Here is an 18,321-nt window from a genome sequence, read left to right as displayed (position 1 = left end):
ACTGCAGGACCACAGCTGGCTCCGGTAGGGCTTCAAGGTGAGCTGATCATCTGCACTGGTTCTTTCCAGGCACTGTTTCTGACAAGTGAACATCTCCAGAATTCCACACACATATCAGCCACTTTAATAAAACATGACCGCTCATGCTGAGGTCAACAGATCAAGACTGTTGTAACAGCTCCAGATGGCTCACAGAGCCTTATTGGCTTCATTAATTTATTGATTCGGAGGCAGAAATATAAATGCTTTGCTAACGCAAACATTTAAGAAGCTGCCCCTCAAAATAAAGACAAGTTGGGAATGAGAATGGATGATACTAATTTATATCATCTTCAAAGGGCAGTAAGAAATCATAGCCAAAAGAAAACAAATCTCCAGAGTATTCCAGGAGGGAGTGTTGTGGGTTTGGTTTTTTTTTTTCGTGTGAACAAATCATTGCAGTGATATTATTATAGTAGAGAAACTTGGAGCAGCTTCCCAAGGCCACAGTCCCAGCATGGAGGGTATCTAGTCTTATTCTACAATTCTATCCCTGATGGAGTGGCTGGGCACTCACCAGGCTGCCCAGGGCACTGGTTACAGCCCCAGGCTGCCAGAGTAGTACTAACAGTGTTTGGACAGCGCTCTCCATCACACCGTCTGATTTCCAGTGGTTCCATATGGGGCCAGGAGTCGGACTGAGTGATCCTTACTGAGGGTCCCTTCAAATTGAGATATTCTATGATTCTATGATTGTAGCCAGGGAGGCTATTCGGAGCCCTGGGGCTGCACTGAGAACGAGGCAGCCGATGTCCCCACTGCCATCCCAGCAGCAATGTGGGACTTTTGGGCCAAGACCTCGCGTTGGCACTGAGGGGAGATGGTGACACGGCCCAGCCGGCGACAAAGGCGAATTCTGGGACAGGAAAGAAGGAGCCGCGGCAGCAGAGCACGGCAACAGCTGGGCGCTCCGCCAGCGGTCAGGGCCCGGCCGGGGAGGGGCAGCGGGCGGGGGCGAGGCGGCGAGGCACGGGGCGGCACGGGGCGGCACGGGGCGGCGCCGGGCGGGCGGGGCCGGGCCGGGGCCAGGCGGGCTGGAACGAGCTGTTGCGGCGGCAGTAGGAGAGCGGTCGGGGTACGGCGGCGGCATGGCTTCGTCGCAAGGCAAGAACGAACCGCGGTTCGCCGACTGGATGGCAGCTCTGCCCGACAGCATCCGCAGCACCCCGCTCACCAACCTGGCCATCCCAGGTAGGGCCGCCCCTGCCTTCTCCCCGCTCCGCCGCGAACAGGTGGGCCGCCGCCCGCCCTCTGCCCCTCGCGGCCGCGGGGGGGAAATGGCGGCGGGGCTCGGGGGCTGCTGCTGCTTCGGGGGCGGCCCGGGCGGTCCGCGTCCCCCAGGGCTGGAGCCGGAGCGGGAACCGCCGCCGCGGGGAGCGGCGCCGTGCGGGGCGGTTCGGCAGTGCTCGGCGCCGGGCATCCCGGCGGGCGGTGCGGGGCCGTGTCCCGAGCGCTCCGTCCCGGCCGTACCACCGGCACGCGGCCCGAGCGCTCCGGCGACGACCTTCTCACTCTCGGACTTTGTGTATTTGATTATTAGTATTATTTTCCAGCGAGGCGCAGGCTGCGAGTTGACCTAGGCGAGGCGCTGGGTGGCCCCGGTTGGGTGGGTTGGGTGGCCCCGGTGCCCACCGGGCTCCGCAGGCGCTGAGGTTGCGCTCGTGTCTCTCGAGCTCCGCCGGGGGAGACGTCCACTTCTCGCAAGTTTTGCCCAGCAGCTCCTTGTGCTGCAGCGATTTGTAACACCAGTCAAAGACCGGTTTAAATCAATCGCGGCGGTTTGCTAGAACGTGTCTTCTGCAGTTATTTTGTTCAGACTTAAGCCTGCTCTTTTAAAATAAAGTGCTTTGCTTTCATAGTCTCTTGCGGCTGATGCAAGCCGTGGCTCATCTTTTACGTGCTACACTGTGTTTTTTGCTGTTGGTTGGATATACTGTACGTAAAACTGCGTTCCCTCATCACTGTAGGAACCCAGTGTCTGTAATTATTATGTCAAATCCTGTTGGAGTTATTAAAAGCTTTTGGTGTTAATAACTCTTCCTTGCAAGATGCAGAATGTTCCCATAGAATACTGTCTGTGAGGAGAAATGAGTTGGTCTGCAATTCACTGGGTCTTTACAAGTTAAATGTATTGTTTTAGAGTCTTTTTCTTGTTTTTCACTGAACTTGTGTGAAATAGCTTGTGAAGTGGATCAGTGCTCACTGGTTTCTTTGGCTGAGGCTTTTGGGGGGCATCTCTTAATGTGCACTCACATCCCTTTAGTAGAATAGAGGACAGGTTTCCACAGAGCACTTTTATCAGAGCTTTGGTGCAGATTAGGCAGTGATAACAGTCTTTCAGACGTTTTACTGACATGTCTGAATATTTTTTGTTTATCTAAATAATCCCCTACAGACCCACTTAATGCCAGCGTTAAGCAATGGGCACGTTCTGCAGCCCTGAAGTGCAAAGTGACCCCTTAAATCGGCAGAAGGGCTTTTTTTTTCACATAATAGTAAAGTACGCAGTCTTGCTTTTCATGAAATTATCTTCAAAACTTCTTTAACTTCAGTGACATACAGGGAAGACCTCTGGAATATGCTTTTCTGATGACATAAACTGGTGTAAACTCTATTTGTTTTTCTGTTTTCTTTTTAAAATGACAGTTTAGGTAAGTAGAGCTGTATGGGGATAGGGGAAATAGATTGGTCTGTCATGGAGCACAGGCACACAGGCTCTGTGGGCATAGTTGTAGGTAAAGTAAACCTGCCTTCTTGTAGTAGATTGTTAATATGTTTAAAATGCAGCATGAAAGTGTACAGTGTTGGGGCAAAAGGGGTGGGATTCTTTTAATCCTTCCAGATGAAATAATGATTTAAAGTTTGTTTGCAAGTTTCTTTCCATATGACCAAAGCTGAACGTTAGTGTTGTGTGCATGTAATAAGCACTGCTTCCTGAGTTGCTGATGTAAGAAATGTGTAGAATCAGAAATTTATTAAATCAAATCTCTTAGTCTTAACATAGGACTTTTAAACTGTTTTGCAAACTAATATTTCCAAATTTTCAATTATTGTAGTAATGCAGTCATATAACAATTTCTGTATCTTGTAAATAGAATTTTCTTTATTATTTTTTTTTTCCTATAACAAAGGAAATTAACAGTAAATGATTTTATTTTATTTTGAGCAGGATATAAACTTTCCTTGCAGTAATAGTAATATTGTCTTTGAACTTAACTCAGTTGTATGGAATTCAGTTTAGAATCCAATGCACATGTGCAAGAAACAAGCTGTTAGCTTGAGAATATCGGAATGAATTTTCCAAGTGGATGTATCACCACTGATCCAACACAGAGGATATTCCACTACATTATGGAAAATGATGTTGTTCTACATTGTTCTAAATGTTCTACTTGTTCTAGTCATTGGTACATTCCTCATTGTTTAGAAGGTGTGCCTGGAAGTGAGACAATGCACTGTGCCTGTTGCAGAAGAGAGACACAAAATACATGGCATTGTGTCATGATGGTATGTAAGCAGTAGTACTAAAGTGTTCACATAATGTTTAAAAACATTATAGATCATATGTGATCTGTTTTTATTTACTGGTCAGTTGTTAAACTTAAATTCTTGCTTCCATGTGCTGGGTTTTGTCAGTATCCTAGCATATTCATTCCACCTGTGTAGTTCTCTGCAGCTCAGGCCAAGTGTTTTTCTAAAGAGAGGGAATCCAGTAGAGAAGTCACAGCTCTCTAGTACAATGTGTGCCAGCTTTGTCAGTCAAACTTTTCCATTTGGATTTCTTCCAAGTATGAGAATGGCTCCTTATACCATGATGTTTTCTTCTTCATCCATGCTAGCTTCTATCTGTGTTGTTACATACTGCAAATGGCAGGTTTTCCTCAAGTGCAAAATACCAGTAATAACTAATAGCATACCCTCTGTGGAAACAATTAAATCTTTTTCAACCAGAAAATAATACCATTCATGTTTAATCTTCTATTGCTCTCACAGTTAGAAAAATGAAGGAGTATATTCAGTCCAAGGTTTGTCTGCTAGTGCTTTAAACTCCTTATGTGAGACTGCGAGTTGCTGGTTGACTGTTTGACAGAGTCTCTCATGGTACTTATTAAGGTGTAGTTTTTTTGAATGGATGCACCTATTTGACCAGAATAAGAAACTGTTTTATGTAGATAATTTAGGCTTACCGAACTGAAGTTTTTGAGCCTGCAAATTGTGGATAGAACATGAGTGTAGAGTGTATTCCATTGCACTGGTGCTCTCCTTTTAATCTGGATTCCCGACGTAAGCTGTGTGCAGTGCAGTAAAATAGGCATCAGTAGGCAGCATTTCCTCATGAACTGACCCACTTAGATCAATTAACTTATTCATATTGGCAGTCTGTAGATAAGCATGTAGTTTTGAGTCTGCGTTTTATATAAATTATGTATATATTACCTTTCCCCCTAGTCCTGATTTTCCAAGCATCTGGGAAAGCCTTTACAAATAATTTAAAATGGAAGAAAGTGCTTTCCTCTCCAAGTAACAAATCTTTCTACCAAAGTTATGGTTAGCCTGCAATCAGTTATATCAGTAATTCTGATGTTCTAGGGACATGTATAAAATCCTCTGAATGAATCTGACACCCCAAGTACCCTGTGAGTGTTTCGTTCTGAGTGCTGAGACTCTGTTGTTTCATGTTTTTGTGCTTTATTTGAGTAGGTGAAACCTTTGGCCACAGTGTGTGCTCTTGTTGCCTGAAGATTCACTGTAAGAAATGCAATTTTCAGTAAAAATTATTTTCACTTATTACCAGCTTGGCAGCTATGTTTGCTTAATATAGTTCCTTAGAAGGAATGCACAAGATCTGAATAGCATCTTTTGTTTCTCAGATAGGATTTTTTTTTTTTTTTTTCTCTTTTGACCTATAAAGTTCTTTGTACATTGGCCAGAAAGCAATTACTAGATACAGCAGAGCTAATGTTGGCTCATTTTAAATGAGAAGGAGCTTTTGGCAGGTGGAATTCTTTACTTTTTATTGTGCTATCCATATTTGGAAAGAGGCTCAAAGATCTGAAATTTGTATTCCCCACTTTCCCACCATCATCATACTTTAAAAAAAATAAAAAAAAATTAAAAAAGCAGAACCTCACAGAAAATTACCATAGAGAAAGAGATGGTGTCTGTTGGTGCCAAAGATTTTCAGTAAATATATATACAATGTATATAAGGTATAGCAAATGGTACCAAGAGACTTGGGTAAAAACATTTTCAGTGTTGCAGTTGCAGTATTTTGGCCATTTTCTGAATGACAGCACTGAAGAAGTAACATAATGACTTTTTTCTAGTAATGCTTTAAATTTCTTCCATTGTAATACCTTGCAGATGTTTGAGTGATTACTTCTTGGGCAGATAGTTCTCACTCTCAGCCCTACAGAGAACTTCTTCATCTTTAAATAGGCTAAAAATACTTCCTGTTAGTTGCATGCATATGCAACATTTTCATTTTTAAATGCTATTAGAGATTAGAGAGCTCTTTAATTTTGAGTCTGAAAAGCTGATGAATTGCATGTTCTTAGTGTGAAGAGGGATGTATCTAGGAAGTGATTGAAGGCTGCTACATGCTTATTTGTCCACCAGTGGTCAAGTACCTTTGCTTTTCTTTCCTGGATCTTTGTTCAAAATAGTTTCTGCTTTGTACTGTGAACTGATATTGCAGGTAGCCTTACAAGTAAGCTGATGAAGCAGGTTGCCCACCTAGCTTTTTGCCTACGTATAAATAGCTGGAAGAACTGTTTCATTTTCCAGCACGTCCTGGATTCTGTCACTGCCCTTCTGCCTGAAATAAGTGCTTTACGCTTTATTTTCTGGTCTGAAAATGAGTATCTTTACATATATTCCTGACTTTTCCTTTGTTAGCTGATTTCTTAAGTGATGATCTTCTTTTATCTTCCCTATCCATAAAATAACCTCTCACTAGCCTTGCACATGCTAACGTTATTTCCAGCCCTTTCAGAAACACTTCTCTGACATGATTTCTGTAGCATTCACCGTTACTTCTCCATGCCAGGATGTGTTTCTAGCGTGCAGAGACTGAGACTGTGGTTTCTCTTACCCCCATGCAATTCAGGTCCTTCAGCTGCTTGCCTGTGTATTTGGAGGAATGACTTGAAATCACTTTTTCTTGGTTTTCCCAGTAGGAGCTTCTTATTTAATACAGCATTCTTCATCCCTTGGTCTCTTCAGTGTAGTACCTACAGAGCTGGCTTCTTCTCTTGCCTTCCTAGTATCCCACTATGCTGGCAGGTGCGGCAGGGGAAATGGCTGCATTGCCATCTGGAATTATTCCCTTCTTTCCACCTCGCTGCATTTGTTTCATTTCATCTCTTGGCTGGAAACTTACTGTTCTGTAATTGCATCAGGACAGCCCTTACCCTGTATCAAATTTTAAACTCTGCAAATGTTTTATTTTTGGTAACTTTTGGCAGTTAATATGTTGCAACTTGTACTGAGTCTTCCAGGTGAAATGATACTTACTTTACAGGTGCTCAGATGCACTCAAACATGAAAGTAATTAAAAATACAAGTTCAAAGCAGGCCATGTTATGAAAACACAACTTTGAGTTGAGGGTTTATCCCTTACAACTCTTAATGTACTTAAAACTTCAGTATCTTGTACTGCTCTGTGTATAGAGATTAACTAAAATTTTAGCTATGTAATTAGACATTGACTATTTTATGTCTATTAAATACTTTTGAAATTCAGTAGATGGGCTTAGGTTTAACAGTTCTGCTTTTCAAACCATTTCCAGCTGCTGTTTCCAGGGACAGTAACATCTATTCCCACCTGTACTCATTCAGAAGAGCTTTCTCAATCTATCCTTCTGGACAAAATATCTAGCATACAGATAAATGAAAATGTAATGCACTAGGTGAACAGCTGGCTGATTGGTCAGGTTCAGATGGCTAGAATAAATGAGGTTACATCAGGCTAGTAGCTAGTCGCTAGTGGGGTTCTGACTAGCTCTATTTTAGGGACATTTTAGTTCTCTGAAGTTTTCATAATGATTGGATGGAGAACTCAGATGTATACTAAGTAAGTTTGGGTTTGGCACCAGGTTGAGAGGAGCCTTTTGGGCAGAGAGGCCTTGCAGAGACTGAAGGGCTGGGCAGCCACCAACCACAGGAAGTTCAAGGAGAGCAAGTGCCGGATTCTGCGCTTGAGTCAGGGCAGTTCTAGATATATGTACAGACTGAGGATTGAGACCTTAGAGTGCAGCCCCGTGGGGAGGGATCTGGGCATTCTGGTTGGCAGCATGTTGAATCTGAGTCAGCAGTGTGCCCTGGCAGCCTAGAAGGCCAACCATACCTTGGGGTGCACCATGCCCAGCACTGCCAGTGGGTGAAGGGGGACCTTGTCCCCTCTGCTTTGCGCCGTGCAGCCTTACCTCCAGCACTGGGTGCAGGTTGGGCACCACAATGTTAGAAGGGCATAAAACTAATTGAGAAAATTCAAATGAGATATATGAAGGTGGTGAAGGTTCCTAGAGGGTGAAGAGAGTGAGGCACTGCTGAGGTTCCTTGATTTGTTGGGCCCAGAGCAGGCTGAGGGGAGACCTCCTGGTAGACTTGGAACAGGCTGCCCCGGGGCTGTGAGCACAGCCTTCAGCTGCTAGAGTTTAAGAAGTGTCTGTACAGTGCTCTAAGATGCAGTTTGGGCAACCCTGGTTTGAGCCAGGGTTAGACTTGATCCTTGTGGATCCCTTCCAACTCAGGTTATGGTTCTGTGGTCATCCTACCTTCAAGGTGGGAACAAATTGAAGTGCTATGTTTGTGACAGCTTGTATGGTCCTTACAGTACAGTTTGTGAGGCACTGCAAATAATATAATTTGGTAGAAGGCTGATTCAAAATCTGAAAATTTGGCTTTCAATTTAAGCTTTTGCAAAGTTGAATGTTTTTTCATTTACCTGCTGTAGCATGTGTTGGTTACATCTTTTTGTATTATTTTGAACATCTGTAGAGTGAGAAGTAATAACTGTAAGGAAGTACTGAAATGTTGGAGTAAATCAATATAAACAGATGCACTGAAACACTTTTTTTGCCTTCTCAAGTAGCCATCAGAAATTGGAATTACTAGTGGTTTCCTCAGGAGGATTTCAATGATAAATAATTTGCATTTATTTTCATGCATATAAATTGTTTATGTTTGCTCAGCAAGACCAACTGAGGTAATATTTCACATATTTGTAGCAGGGTTTGGTTTCATTATTGAGAAGTAATAGTTTTTGCTGAGGACTGGTAGAATAACGTGGAGCTCTGAAATAATTTTTTAAACTATTTTCAGTAAAAATATAAAATTGCAATTGATAATAACAATAATAGTAACTGCTCTCTGAATTGTCACTTGTCCAAAATGTGTGTGGCTGGGGATTTTTTTCCCTAGGAGATAAGCATCTGGCAAACAGGAGGACTTTAGTGCTGGAAGGTGCTGAGTGCCTCAGCTCCCATAGGATGGAATGGGTCTTCCATCAGCTCAGGCCCAATTGTTCTGAAGGGATTGTGGTGTTTCTAATATAGCAAAATGTCATATCAACTGTTAAAGTTGTTTCTCTTGGGAAGAAATGTAATACATTGGGGTTTTTTTCCTCTTAAAAAGCAGAAAAAGAACATTTTTATTTATTTATTTTTTTCTGACTAGATCAAATCTCAGTCATGGTTTTCACTGTGATCTGATTTAGCAGAATCACTAGAATAGTTTTCTGATCCACTGCCAACTTTTAAAATGCTTCTGTTTCTATTAAATAATGCTTAATCTTTCATCTGTTAGCTTGCATACCTCATGCTTAAGTGCGTCATTTTAGTGCATCACCTGTCAAATAAAGCATTTCAGAATATCTGGAAAAGGAGAAAGGAAGGGAACAACAAATACCCTTAGCAGTGGTTCCAATTTTGGCTCCCCTCTGTCTGTGACACTTAAGATGTCTCAGCTGATTGGAGGTGTATGACATGAGGTATAAAAGTGAAAACCTATCGAGGAAGTTTATTGGATTATAAATTTTGCTACTTATTTGAAAACCCAGGATAAAGGGCAGTGAGCTAACCTGACCTTTAAGTAACTTCTGTAGGCTTTTTTCCTCCCAGTTTTTAAATCAAAGCTAAACATATTGAGACAAGTAGTATAAATCCTGCTTTACCTTGTTGTGGTGTTGTCATCCAGAATGTATTAATGTTTGTTGTTGGATTTTTATTTTTTTTTTAATCTTATTAAACATTTGGCAAGCGCTTATATTTTGGCAGGCATGCAACTTGTGTTTATAACTATGGAAGGTTACTAAATTGGGACTTAAGTGAGAATATTTAATATGTGAGTTATGTATAGCGCTGTGTGATCAGTCTGTTGGTCTACATCTTAAATAACATCTTAAATAAAAATGTTTTAGTGAGTTTCAGACTTTCCAGAGCTGGATGATGTGTTCAGAAGATCACAGAATCACAGAATCACAGAATCACAGAATTACCCGGGTTGGAAGGGACCTCAAGGATCATGTAGTTCCAACCCCCCTGCCTAGCAGGGCCACCAAACATACACCTTTACTAGATCAGGTTGCCCAGGGCCCCGTCCAACCTGGTCTTGAACACCTCCAAGGATGGGGCATCCACAACCTCACTGGGCAGCCTGTTCCAGGACCTAACCACTCTTCTAGTAAAGAACTTTCCCCTAACATCCAACCTAAATCTTCCCTCCTTCAACTTAAAACCATTTCCCCGTGTCCTGCTATTATCAGCCCTTTCAAAGAGTTTACTCCCTTCCTGGGAGTAAGTTCCCTTCAGGTACTGAAAGGCTGCAATGAGGTCACCCCGCAAACTTCTCTTCTCCAAGCTGAACAAACCCAACTCCCTCAGCCTGTCCTCATAGGGGAGGTGCTCCAGCCCCCTGATCATCTTTGTGGCCCTCCTCTGGACCCTTTCCAAAATCTCCATATCTTTTTTGTACTGAGGGCTCCACACCTGGACACAGTACTCCAGATGGGGCCTCACAAGAGCAGAGTAGAGAGGGACGATCACCTCCCTATCCCTGCTGACCACCCCTCTCCTGATGGAGCCCAGGATCCCAAGATGTACCAACCAGAGAACAACAGGAAATGTCTTCTGAGGTTTCATTCATATGTCTACTGTTAAAGGATAGAAATGATACAGAAAAAAGGTTCATTTTTTTTTTACTAGCTCTGAAGCCACTCCAAAGCTGCTCTTTTTCTAGCATAAGCTATGGCTACTGATCTCAAGACAAACATGGTATTGAGGTTGGCCTTGTTTTTAGGGAAAGAGATTAATTATGAATTGTCCTCCATGTGATATGGAGTAATTCACTGACCCCCTAGACAATGCTGTGGGAGAAAGGCTGTTTATTTGTTTACTCGCAAACTGCAAATCAGTGCTCTGGAGTAATCTGGGGCTGTTCTAAGCTGTTCTTGAAATTCCTCAAGAAGGGGGAGGAGAGAGCATCGTAGAAGCTATGATCTGACTTGGGCATTAAGTAGCAAATGCTGTGGTTAGGTGGCATTCATTTTCCTAGTCTCCATTTGCACTAAGTGCTGTTTGGGATTTCCAATGTTGGATCCCCAGAACCTCTGATCTGCTGATATGTTCTAGAAGTTGCCATGCTCGCTGCCTGTATGTAATGGGCATATGCCCATAGTGCCAGAGTCAGCTATATATTTGTTTGGTCAACACATTCAAGTTCATTTGAGTATGTGGATTTAAATCTGGAATTCTCTGTTTCAGGAAATGGTTTTGTTTTGTTTCTTTTTTTCTTATTAATACTACAACATTTTCCCCAAGTCATCTTACCATCATTGAGTCCAACCCTTCTGCTAAATACAGGTCACACAGGTAGGAGTCCAAATGGGTCCTGAATATCTCCATAGAAAGAGACTCCACAACCTCTCTGGACAGACTTTTCCAGTGCCCCATTGCACTTACTGTAAAGAACCTTTTTCCACATAGTTTTTATGGAACTTTCTATGTTCAAGTATTAGGCTATTACTCCTTGTCCTCTTGCTATGCAGCACTGAGAAGAGCCTGGTCTCATCCATTTGCATCCCACCTCCCTTTAGTTATTTATAAACATTTATCATATACCACCTCAGTCTTTTTCTGAGGCTGAGAAAAGCCAGGTTACTCAGTCAATCATTCCTCATAAAGGACATGCTCCAGATGGTTTATCATCTTTGTGGCCCTCTTCTGGACTTCTAGGAGATCCCTGACTTTGCTGAGCTGGGGAGCCAAGAGCTGGACACAGTAGTGTAAATGTGGCCTCACCAGAGCAGAATAGAGGGCGAGGATTGCTTCCCTTGACCTGCTGATCATGCTTTTTATAATGCACCCAACTATAGCATTGGTTGTCTTGACTACAAGGACATACTGCTAGCTCATCGCTGACCTGATGTCCACTAGGACATCCAGGTCCTTCTTTGCAGTGTTCCTCTCCAGCAGTTTAGCCCCTAACCTGCACTGATGCATGCAGTTATTCATCCTCAGGTATTTAAACCTCATCAGGTTCCTCCCTGTCCAACTCTCTGGTCTGTCCAGGTGTTGTTGAACGGTAGCACAGCCATCTGGTGTGTTGGCCACTCCCCCCAGCTTTGTATCATGAAGAAACTTGCTGATGGTAGATTCTGTCTCATCATCCAGGTCATTGATGAAGATGTTGAACAAGACTGGACCCAGCACCAGCCCCTAGAAACACTGCTAGTTACAGACCTCTAACCATCCTCTGTGCCACTGATGACAACTCTGTGCTCTGCCAGTCAGCCAGTTCTCAGTCCACCTCACTGTCTACTCACCTGTCCCATATTTCGTAAGTTTCATAACAAGGGTGTTGAGGGCAGTGGTGTCAAACACCTTGCTGAATTCAAGGTAGACATCATCCACTGCTGTCTTCCCATCTACCCAGCCAGTGCTGACATCATTAAATGCTACTAGGTTGGTCAAGCATGATTTACTCTTGGTGAATCCACTTTGACTGCTCCTGATAACCACCTTCCAATTGCTTGGAGAGAGTATCTGGAAGAGGTTGTTCCATCACCTTTCCAAGGACAGAGGTGAGGCTGGCTGGCCTGTAGTTTCCTGGATTCTCCTTGTTGTCCTTTTTGAAGACTGAAGTGACACTGACTATCCTTCAGTCTTCAGACACCTCTCCCATTCAGCAAGACCTTTCACTGATGATAGAGAGTGAGCCAGAGTCACCTCTACCATCTCCCTCAGTACACATGGATGCTTCTGATTGGGTCCCGTGGATTTGTTTGCATTGATTTTGCTAGACGGTCTCTTTTGCTCACTTTGATCTGTAAAACATTGCTTGGTTGGAGTTTTGACTTAATGCTCTTATGGTGCAGAGTTGATAACCTTTAGTCTTTCCAGTAGGACAGGTTGTCCCAAATGGATCTTGTTTGTGCTAGAAGCAGTTAGTGCATGTATTTTAACGTTCCAGTCATACTTCAGGGCTTATCTAGTAGTGCAGGCTTTTATAGCAAGAGGGAGTTGGACTCGTGCCTCTAGCTAAGTGTTATTTAGGACATTTGCCTAGTGAGTGTTTTGAGAAACATATTTTATAAGTTGACAATAAATAAGGAGGAACCAAGCCAACCTCAGTAGCTCTTGGATGTAGCTGCCTTAAAGGGGAAACAAGCCAAAGGACACTGTGAAGGACATGAAGAGCGCACGTATAAATGAATAGTGCTGTTTCTTCTTGGTAAGAAGAAGGAATCCCTTTGAAAACCGCAGTGTGGAATATGGGGGAAAAATAGGTATTTCTAAAGCCATTTTCTGATTGGAAACAACCTGAGTGTGAACAATGAATTGTTAGAGAGCTTAGGATGATATGGTGGTGGTACTGAAGAGGAATGGTCTGATTTTTTTTTTTTTATTCAGTTATGCATGCTAATCTTGTTACATCTTTCTGGTCTGCAGAGATTGGAACAACTAAGATGCTCAATCTGGTCCATCTTAAAATTTAAATTCCTAGCTTTCTTGTTGTATATTGTATACACCACAAAATTATTATGGTTTCCCTACAGACTCCATCCTTTACAAAATCAGGAGCAGTCCCTGTTACTGAAAAGTGACATCAGCATTAGGGGAGCCTTACTGGTATGTGGAGAAAAAGCAAGGATACTGCTGTTATGTGGTGTGGGATGCAGAGGTGGAAATCTAAGACTGGGATGAGAACTGCTCTGTCAAATGATACCAAATATGCAGTTAGCTTAGCGAACTGATTTTGCCATCTTCCATGTGCTTTGCCAGGACAAGGGCTCAGGAAATTGATGAGGATAAAGGGATATTCCCACCATGCATACCTGTACTTAATTACTCTTCTAACCTGTGGATTTCATGAACCAGAAGACTGCATTCACATTATTATGTTGTATAACCCTTTATGGACTTCTCAATGTCCCTTTAGGCTAAAGCTGGATCTGACTCTTTCCCTATTCCCCTTTGCCATTGAAGAATGCGGGGTTTTCAGGGCCATGAGTAGAAGGCAGTGACAGGAGAATTGTCTGAGACAAGACAGCTTTTTTTTCCTTGCTTCTGGAACTGCCTAGGTTTCTTACACCAAGTAGGTGCTGTATAAAGCAACAGAAGGTGTTATGTTTGTTTTTCCAGTGCTCAGTGTCTTCTGGCTGTCTGCAGTTCACATAAATCAGTGTTTCCTTGCTTTCGAGGAGGAATGTATCTTTCTCAGTCTCATGCATTTTGCCAACTACCCTTGAGGAACTGATGTGTATGGTGGCCTCTTTCCAGTCCAGTCTGATTCTCAAATAAGTCTTCAGGCAAAAATAAGCCTCTGGTGTAATGTTCAGAATTGGATTTTATCTTATTTTGCTAATTGTTTCCCCATATGTATCAAGAAAGAATTTCTTAGTCTTCAAGCCATCTTTGTCATTGTGAAATAGCTTGAATTTTATCAGAGAGAAAGAGAGGACATTATATGTTTTGTTGTCATTTTAAGTGTTTAATAATAAGTGCTTTCATATTTTGAGAGTTATACAGAAGTGCTGATCAGCAAACTTAATGCATTGAAAACAGCTTCTGAGTTAAGTGAGAAGTAATGCCTTTTCCTTTAAAAACTATAACTGTAGTCAAATTCAGGTTGGACATTCAGAAAAATTGTTTTCTGAAAGAGTCATTGGGTGCTTGAACGGGCTGCCAAGGCAGGTGGAGGAATCGCTGTCCCTGGAGGTGTTCAAGAAAGGTTTGGATATTGTACTGAGGGTCATGGTTTAGTGAGAAAACACTGGTGGATGATTGGGATAGATGGTCTTGGAGGTCTTTTCCAACCTTGGCTATTCTGTGATTCCAGAGGGAGGTGTGAAATGAGGTTTGTTAAAGAGGTCTTATAGTCAAAGACATACTTAAATGTAGTCTGAAAGAAATGCAACCTGGACAGTGTGTCCATCTCCATAGCTTCAGTACTAAGCAGACTGTAAGGAATTCATATCCTCTATTATGACAGGGTTTTTTCCACACTTCCTGGAGCCAGAAAACTAAATGGGTTGCTTGAAATGGAGAACTGAAGCAGAAGCAGGAAATAAACCCACTCATAGATAATGATGTAGTTACTTAGTCTTTGAACTATGCTTTTTTTTCTTGAGGAGTGTTACATTCTAAAGTAGTTATGGTCTGCTCTGATATTGAACTACAGCTGTATTAGAGGGCAAATTAGGTATCTGAAGCTTCTTATTACATCTGACATGCTGCTGGTGCCTTGTATGTGAGACTTGTTTGTGCTCTGTCACATGAGCGAGGACAGGAAATATTTCTGGCAGGAAGCAAACAGTTCATCAGAGGGCTGGATGACCAACAGAGTGGTGGTAGGTGCACCACCTGTCTCTTAAGGGTCTCTGGAGGAGAAGACCAGCCCCAGGCAAGTAGTTGGAAGCAGGTTAGAGTGTGAGCTGTGTAGCTGAGGTTTCCAGACTTATTTGAAAAGCAAACGAAGCAAAGTAGCCTCAGTGAAATGGGAAGTTTCACAGAATCACAGAATGACCCGGGTTGGAAGGGACCTCAAGGATCATGTAGTTCCAACCCCCCTGCCTAGCAGGGCCACCAAACATACACCTTTACTAGATCAGGTTGCCCAGGACCCTGTCCAACCTGGTCTTGAACACCTCCAAGGACGGGGCATCCACAACCTCCCTGGGCAGCCTGTTCCAGGGCCTAACCACTCTCCTAGTAAAGAACTTACCCCTAACATCCAACCTAAATGTTCCTTCTTTTAACTTAAAACCATTTCCCCTAGTCCTGCTATTATCAGCCTTTTTGAAGAGTTTACTCCCCTCCTGGGAGTAAGTTCCCTTCAGGTATTGAAAGGCTGCAATGAGGTCACCCCGCAACCTTCTCTTCTCTAGGCTGAACAAGCCCAACTCCCTCAGCCTTTCCTCATAGGGGAGGTGCTCCAGCCCCCTGATCATCTTTGTGGCCCTCCTCTGGACCCTTTCAAAAATCTCCATGCCTTTTTTGTACTGAGGGCTCCACACCTGGACACAGTACTCCAGATGGGGCCTCACAAGAGCAGAGTAGAGAGGGACAATCACCTCCCTATCCCGGCTGACCACCCCTCTCCTGATGGAGCCCAGGATCCCATTTGCTTTCTGGGCTGCCAGAGCGCACTGCTGGCTCATGTTAAGTTTCTCATCTATCAGGACCCCTAGGTCTTTCTCTGCCGAGCTGCTCTCAAGGACAACTCCTCCCAGCCTGTACAGGTGCCTGGGGTTCTTCCGGCCCAAGTGCAAAACCTTGCACTTTGCCGTGTTGAACCTCATTAGGTTCACCTGAGCCCAGCTTTCCATCCTGTCAAGGTCCCTCTGAATGGCACTCAGCTTGGTGTCATCAGGAAACTTGCTGAGGGTGCACTCCATTCCCTCATCGATGTCATTAATAAAGATGTTAAAGAGCACCAGTCCCAAGACAGACCCTTGAGGGACACCGCTCGTTACCGGCCTCCACCTGGACATAGAGCCATTGACCACCACCCTCTGTCTGCGGCCTTTCAACCAATTGCTTATCCATCTTCATAGTTTCATAGTTTCGTGCGGGTTGGAAGGGACCTTAGAGATCATCGAGTCCAGCCCCCGGGATTCGAGCCTCTGTGTAGCAGAGCGGCACTTCTACCACTTGCGCCACAGGGGGGATTCAAACTCCGGGCCCCAGTGTTGCAAGGCGGCATCTTTAACCACTGCGCCACCGGGGCACCCATCTAGTTGTCCACCCATCAAATCCACTCCCCTCCAATTTGGAGATGAGGATGTGATGGGGGACCATGTCAAAGGCCTTGCTCAGGTCCAGGTAAATGACATCGGTCGCCTTCCCTTCGTCCACCAATGCCGTCACTCCATCATAGAAGGCCACAAGATTAGTTAAGCATGACCTTCCCCTGGTGAAGCCATGCTGGCTGTCTAGGATCACGTGCTCGTTCTTTATGTGATCGAGCATGTTGTCCAGGAGGATCTGTTCCATAATCTTCCCAGGCACGGAGGTGAGACTCACCGGCCTGTAGTTACCCGGGTCCTCCCTGCTCCCCTTCTTGTAAATGGGAGTGACGTGACCCTTCCTCCAATCATCCGGGACCTCACCTGACAGCCACGACTTCTCAAATATGATGGAGAGCAGCTCAGCAACCACCTCAGCCAGCTCCTTCAGGACCCTGGGATGCACGCCATCTGGCCCCATAGACTTATACTCATTCAGTCTAAGGAGGCACTCTCGGACTTGCTCTACCCTTACAGTGGGGAGGGATTTACCTCCTTGGTCCCCACATAGAGGTATGGGGGTGCAAGACTTAGGGACGTGAAAAAGACTAGAATCCTGGCCACCGGTGAAGACCGAGGTGAAGAACTCATTCAGCACCTCAGCTTTCTCTTCATCTGTTGAAGCCATTTCTCCTTTTAAATTTACCAAAGTAGGTACGCCCGTTTTGGCCTGTCTCTTCTGGCCAATGTACCTGCAGAAGGTTTTCTTATTGTTTTTCACGTCCCTCGCCAAGATCAGTTCTGCCTGCGCCTTGGCTTTCCTGATCCCACGTCTGCAAGTCTGGACGGCATCCCTGTATTCTTCCCAGGTGACACAGCCTTGTTTCCAGAGCTTGTACGCCCCTTTCTTCACCCTCAGTTCTCTTAGCAGGTCAAGTTTGCAAGGAGGGAAGTAGCTGTCAAGTCAGCAGTAAGTACTGAAATTCATTAACAGCTCTGCATTCATCCTATATGAGTGATGTACACATGCTGCCTGTTTTGTTGTTTCCTGGGGCAATCCAGTAGCGCTTCTTTCTCTCACTCCATATCCTTCAATCCCTCATGCAGAGTTTCTGAGCATGGTTTTGTGGAGACAGACTTGAAGAAGTTATTCATCATTTCAGTCTTGAATATATGCTGCTTATTATACATTGTGGAATAAGATAAGATGTGAGTGCTTAAAAGCCTCCTATTTGTGTGGTCTGAAGGTTTGAAGGCATTTCAGTTGTTCATTCAAAACAATACATGAGAAGAGAATAAATTAAATTAAATGGAGAATGAATGTACTGTGAGCTGGAGGGATGAGTACAAAACAACTTAGGCTACTGCAAAATAGTATTTTTCTTACCCCTTAGTCAGCAGAAATATACCTGGGCAACTTCTCTGGCACTGCATAAGGTAGAAAAAAATTTAATATTCTGATCTCCTTATCTGTAGCACTGATGGTACATGGGTAATGTTAAGCAACTATAAATACTTAGAAACATTTCTTGCAGATTTGTAAAGAGAAAGAGGTTATAAAAACAGAGTAGGAAGACTGTCACTGTGCTCACTTGTTAAATTTGTTGTCACAGCCTAGGGTATCATCATGCACTTTTACTGAAGCATGATTAAGAAACTGAATTTCTGAGAGTGCTGAGTCCCAGTCTGCTCCTGAACCCAAGGGCCTCTGTGTAGATTAGAAAGTGAACTCTGCGAGATATATTTCCATCTTTTCAAAGCACTGCTTCATAAAGCATCTAGAGCATAACCCAGGAGTGTTTTGCTGACTGATTCTACTTATAAGACTTAAGAAAATGCAAAGGAAAACCTAAGCTTGGAAAGAGAAAACACAGGCATTACACTGCTATTAGGAAGTTCGGTACAATTCATAACAACGAAAATAATGTGTTACTGCTAAATAAGAAGTTGTACCCAGTCACTTGAGCAGCTGCTGAGTTCGTATGTGGGCTCTGAAAAGACTGGTTTATTTCTGTCCTTCTTATGGGTGTTCTGAAAATACATATTGTTGTGAT

General features: G+C 43.6%; 1 protein-coding gene across 1 annotated transcript in view; it reads left to right on the top strand.

The window, feature by feature from the left end:
* The first annotated feature begins 1,055 nt into the window (after positions 1-1,055).
* Positions 1,056-18,321, top strand: part of PLCXD3 (phosphatidylinositol specific phospholipase C X domain containing 3) — a 92,370-nt gene continuing 75,104 nt past the window's right edge. The window contains exon 1 of the mRNA XM_015848691.3: positions 1,056-1,230. Within this exon, the coding sequence (XP_015704177.1) occupies positions 1,128-1,230 (103 nt within the window). The 5' untranslated portion in view covers positions 1,056-1,127. The remainder of the gene's footprint in view (positions 1,231-18,321) is intronic.

Source organism: Coturnix japonica, chromosome Z (genome assembly GCF_054131305.1).
Source record: "Coturnix japonica strain WE chromosome Z, WE-NBRP24, whole genome shotgun sequence".
NCBI lineage: Eukaryota > Metazoa > Chordata > Aves > Galliformes > Phasianidae > Coturnix > Coturnix japonica.
Note: the sequence above shows the minus strand (reverse complement) of the source record. Positions and strands in the feature narration are given on the sequence as shown.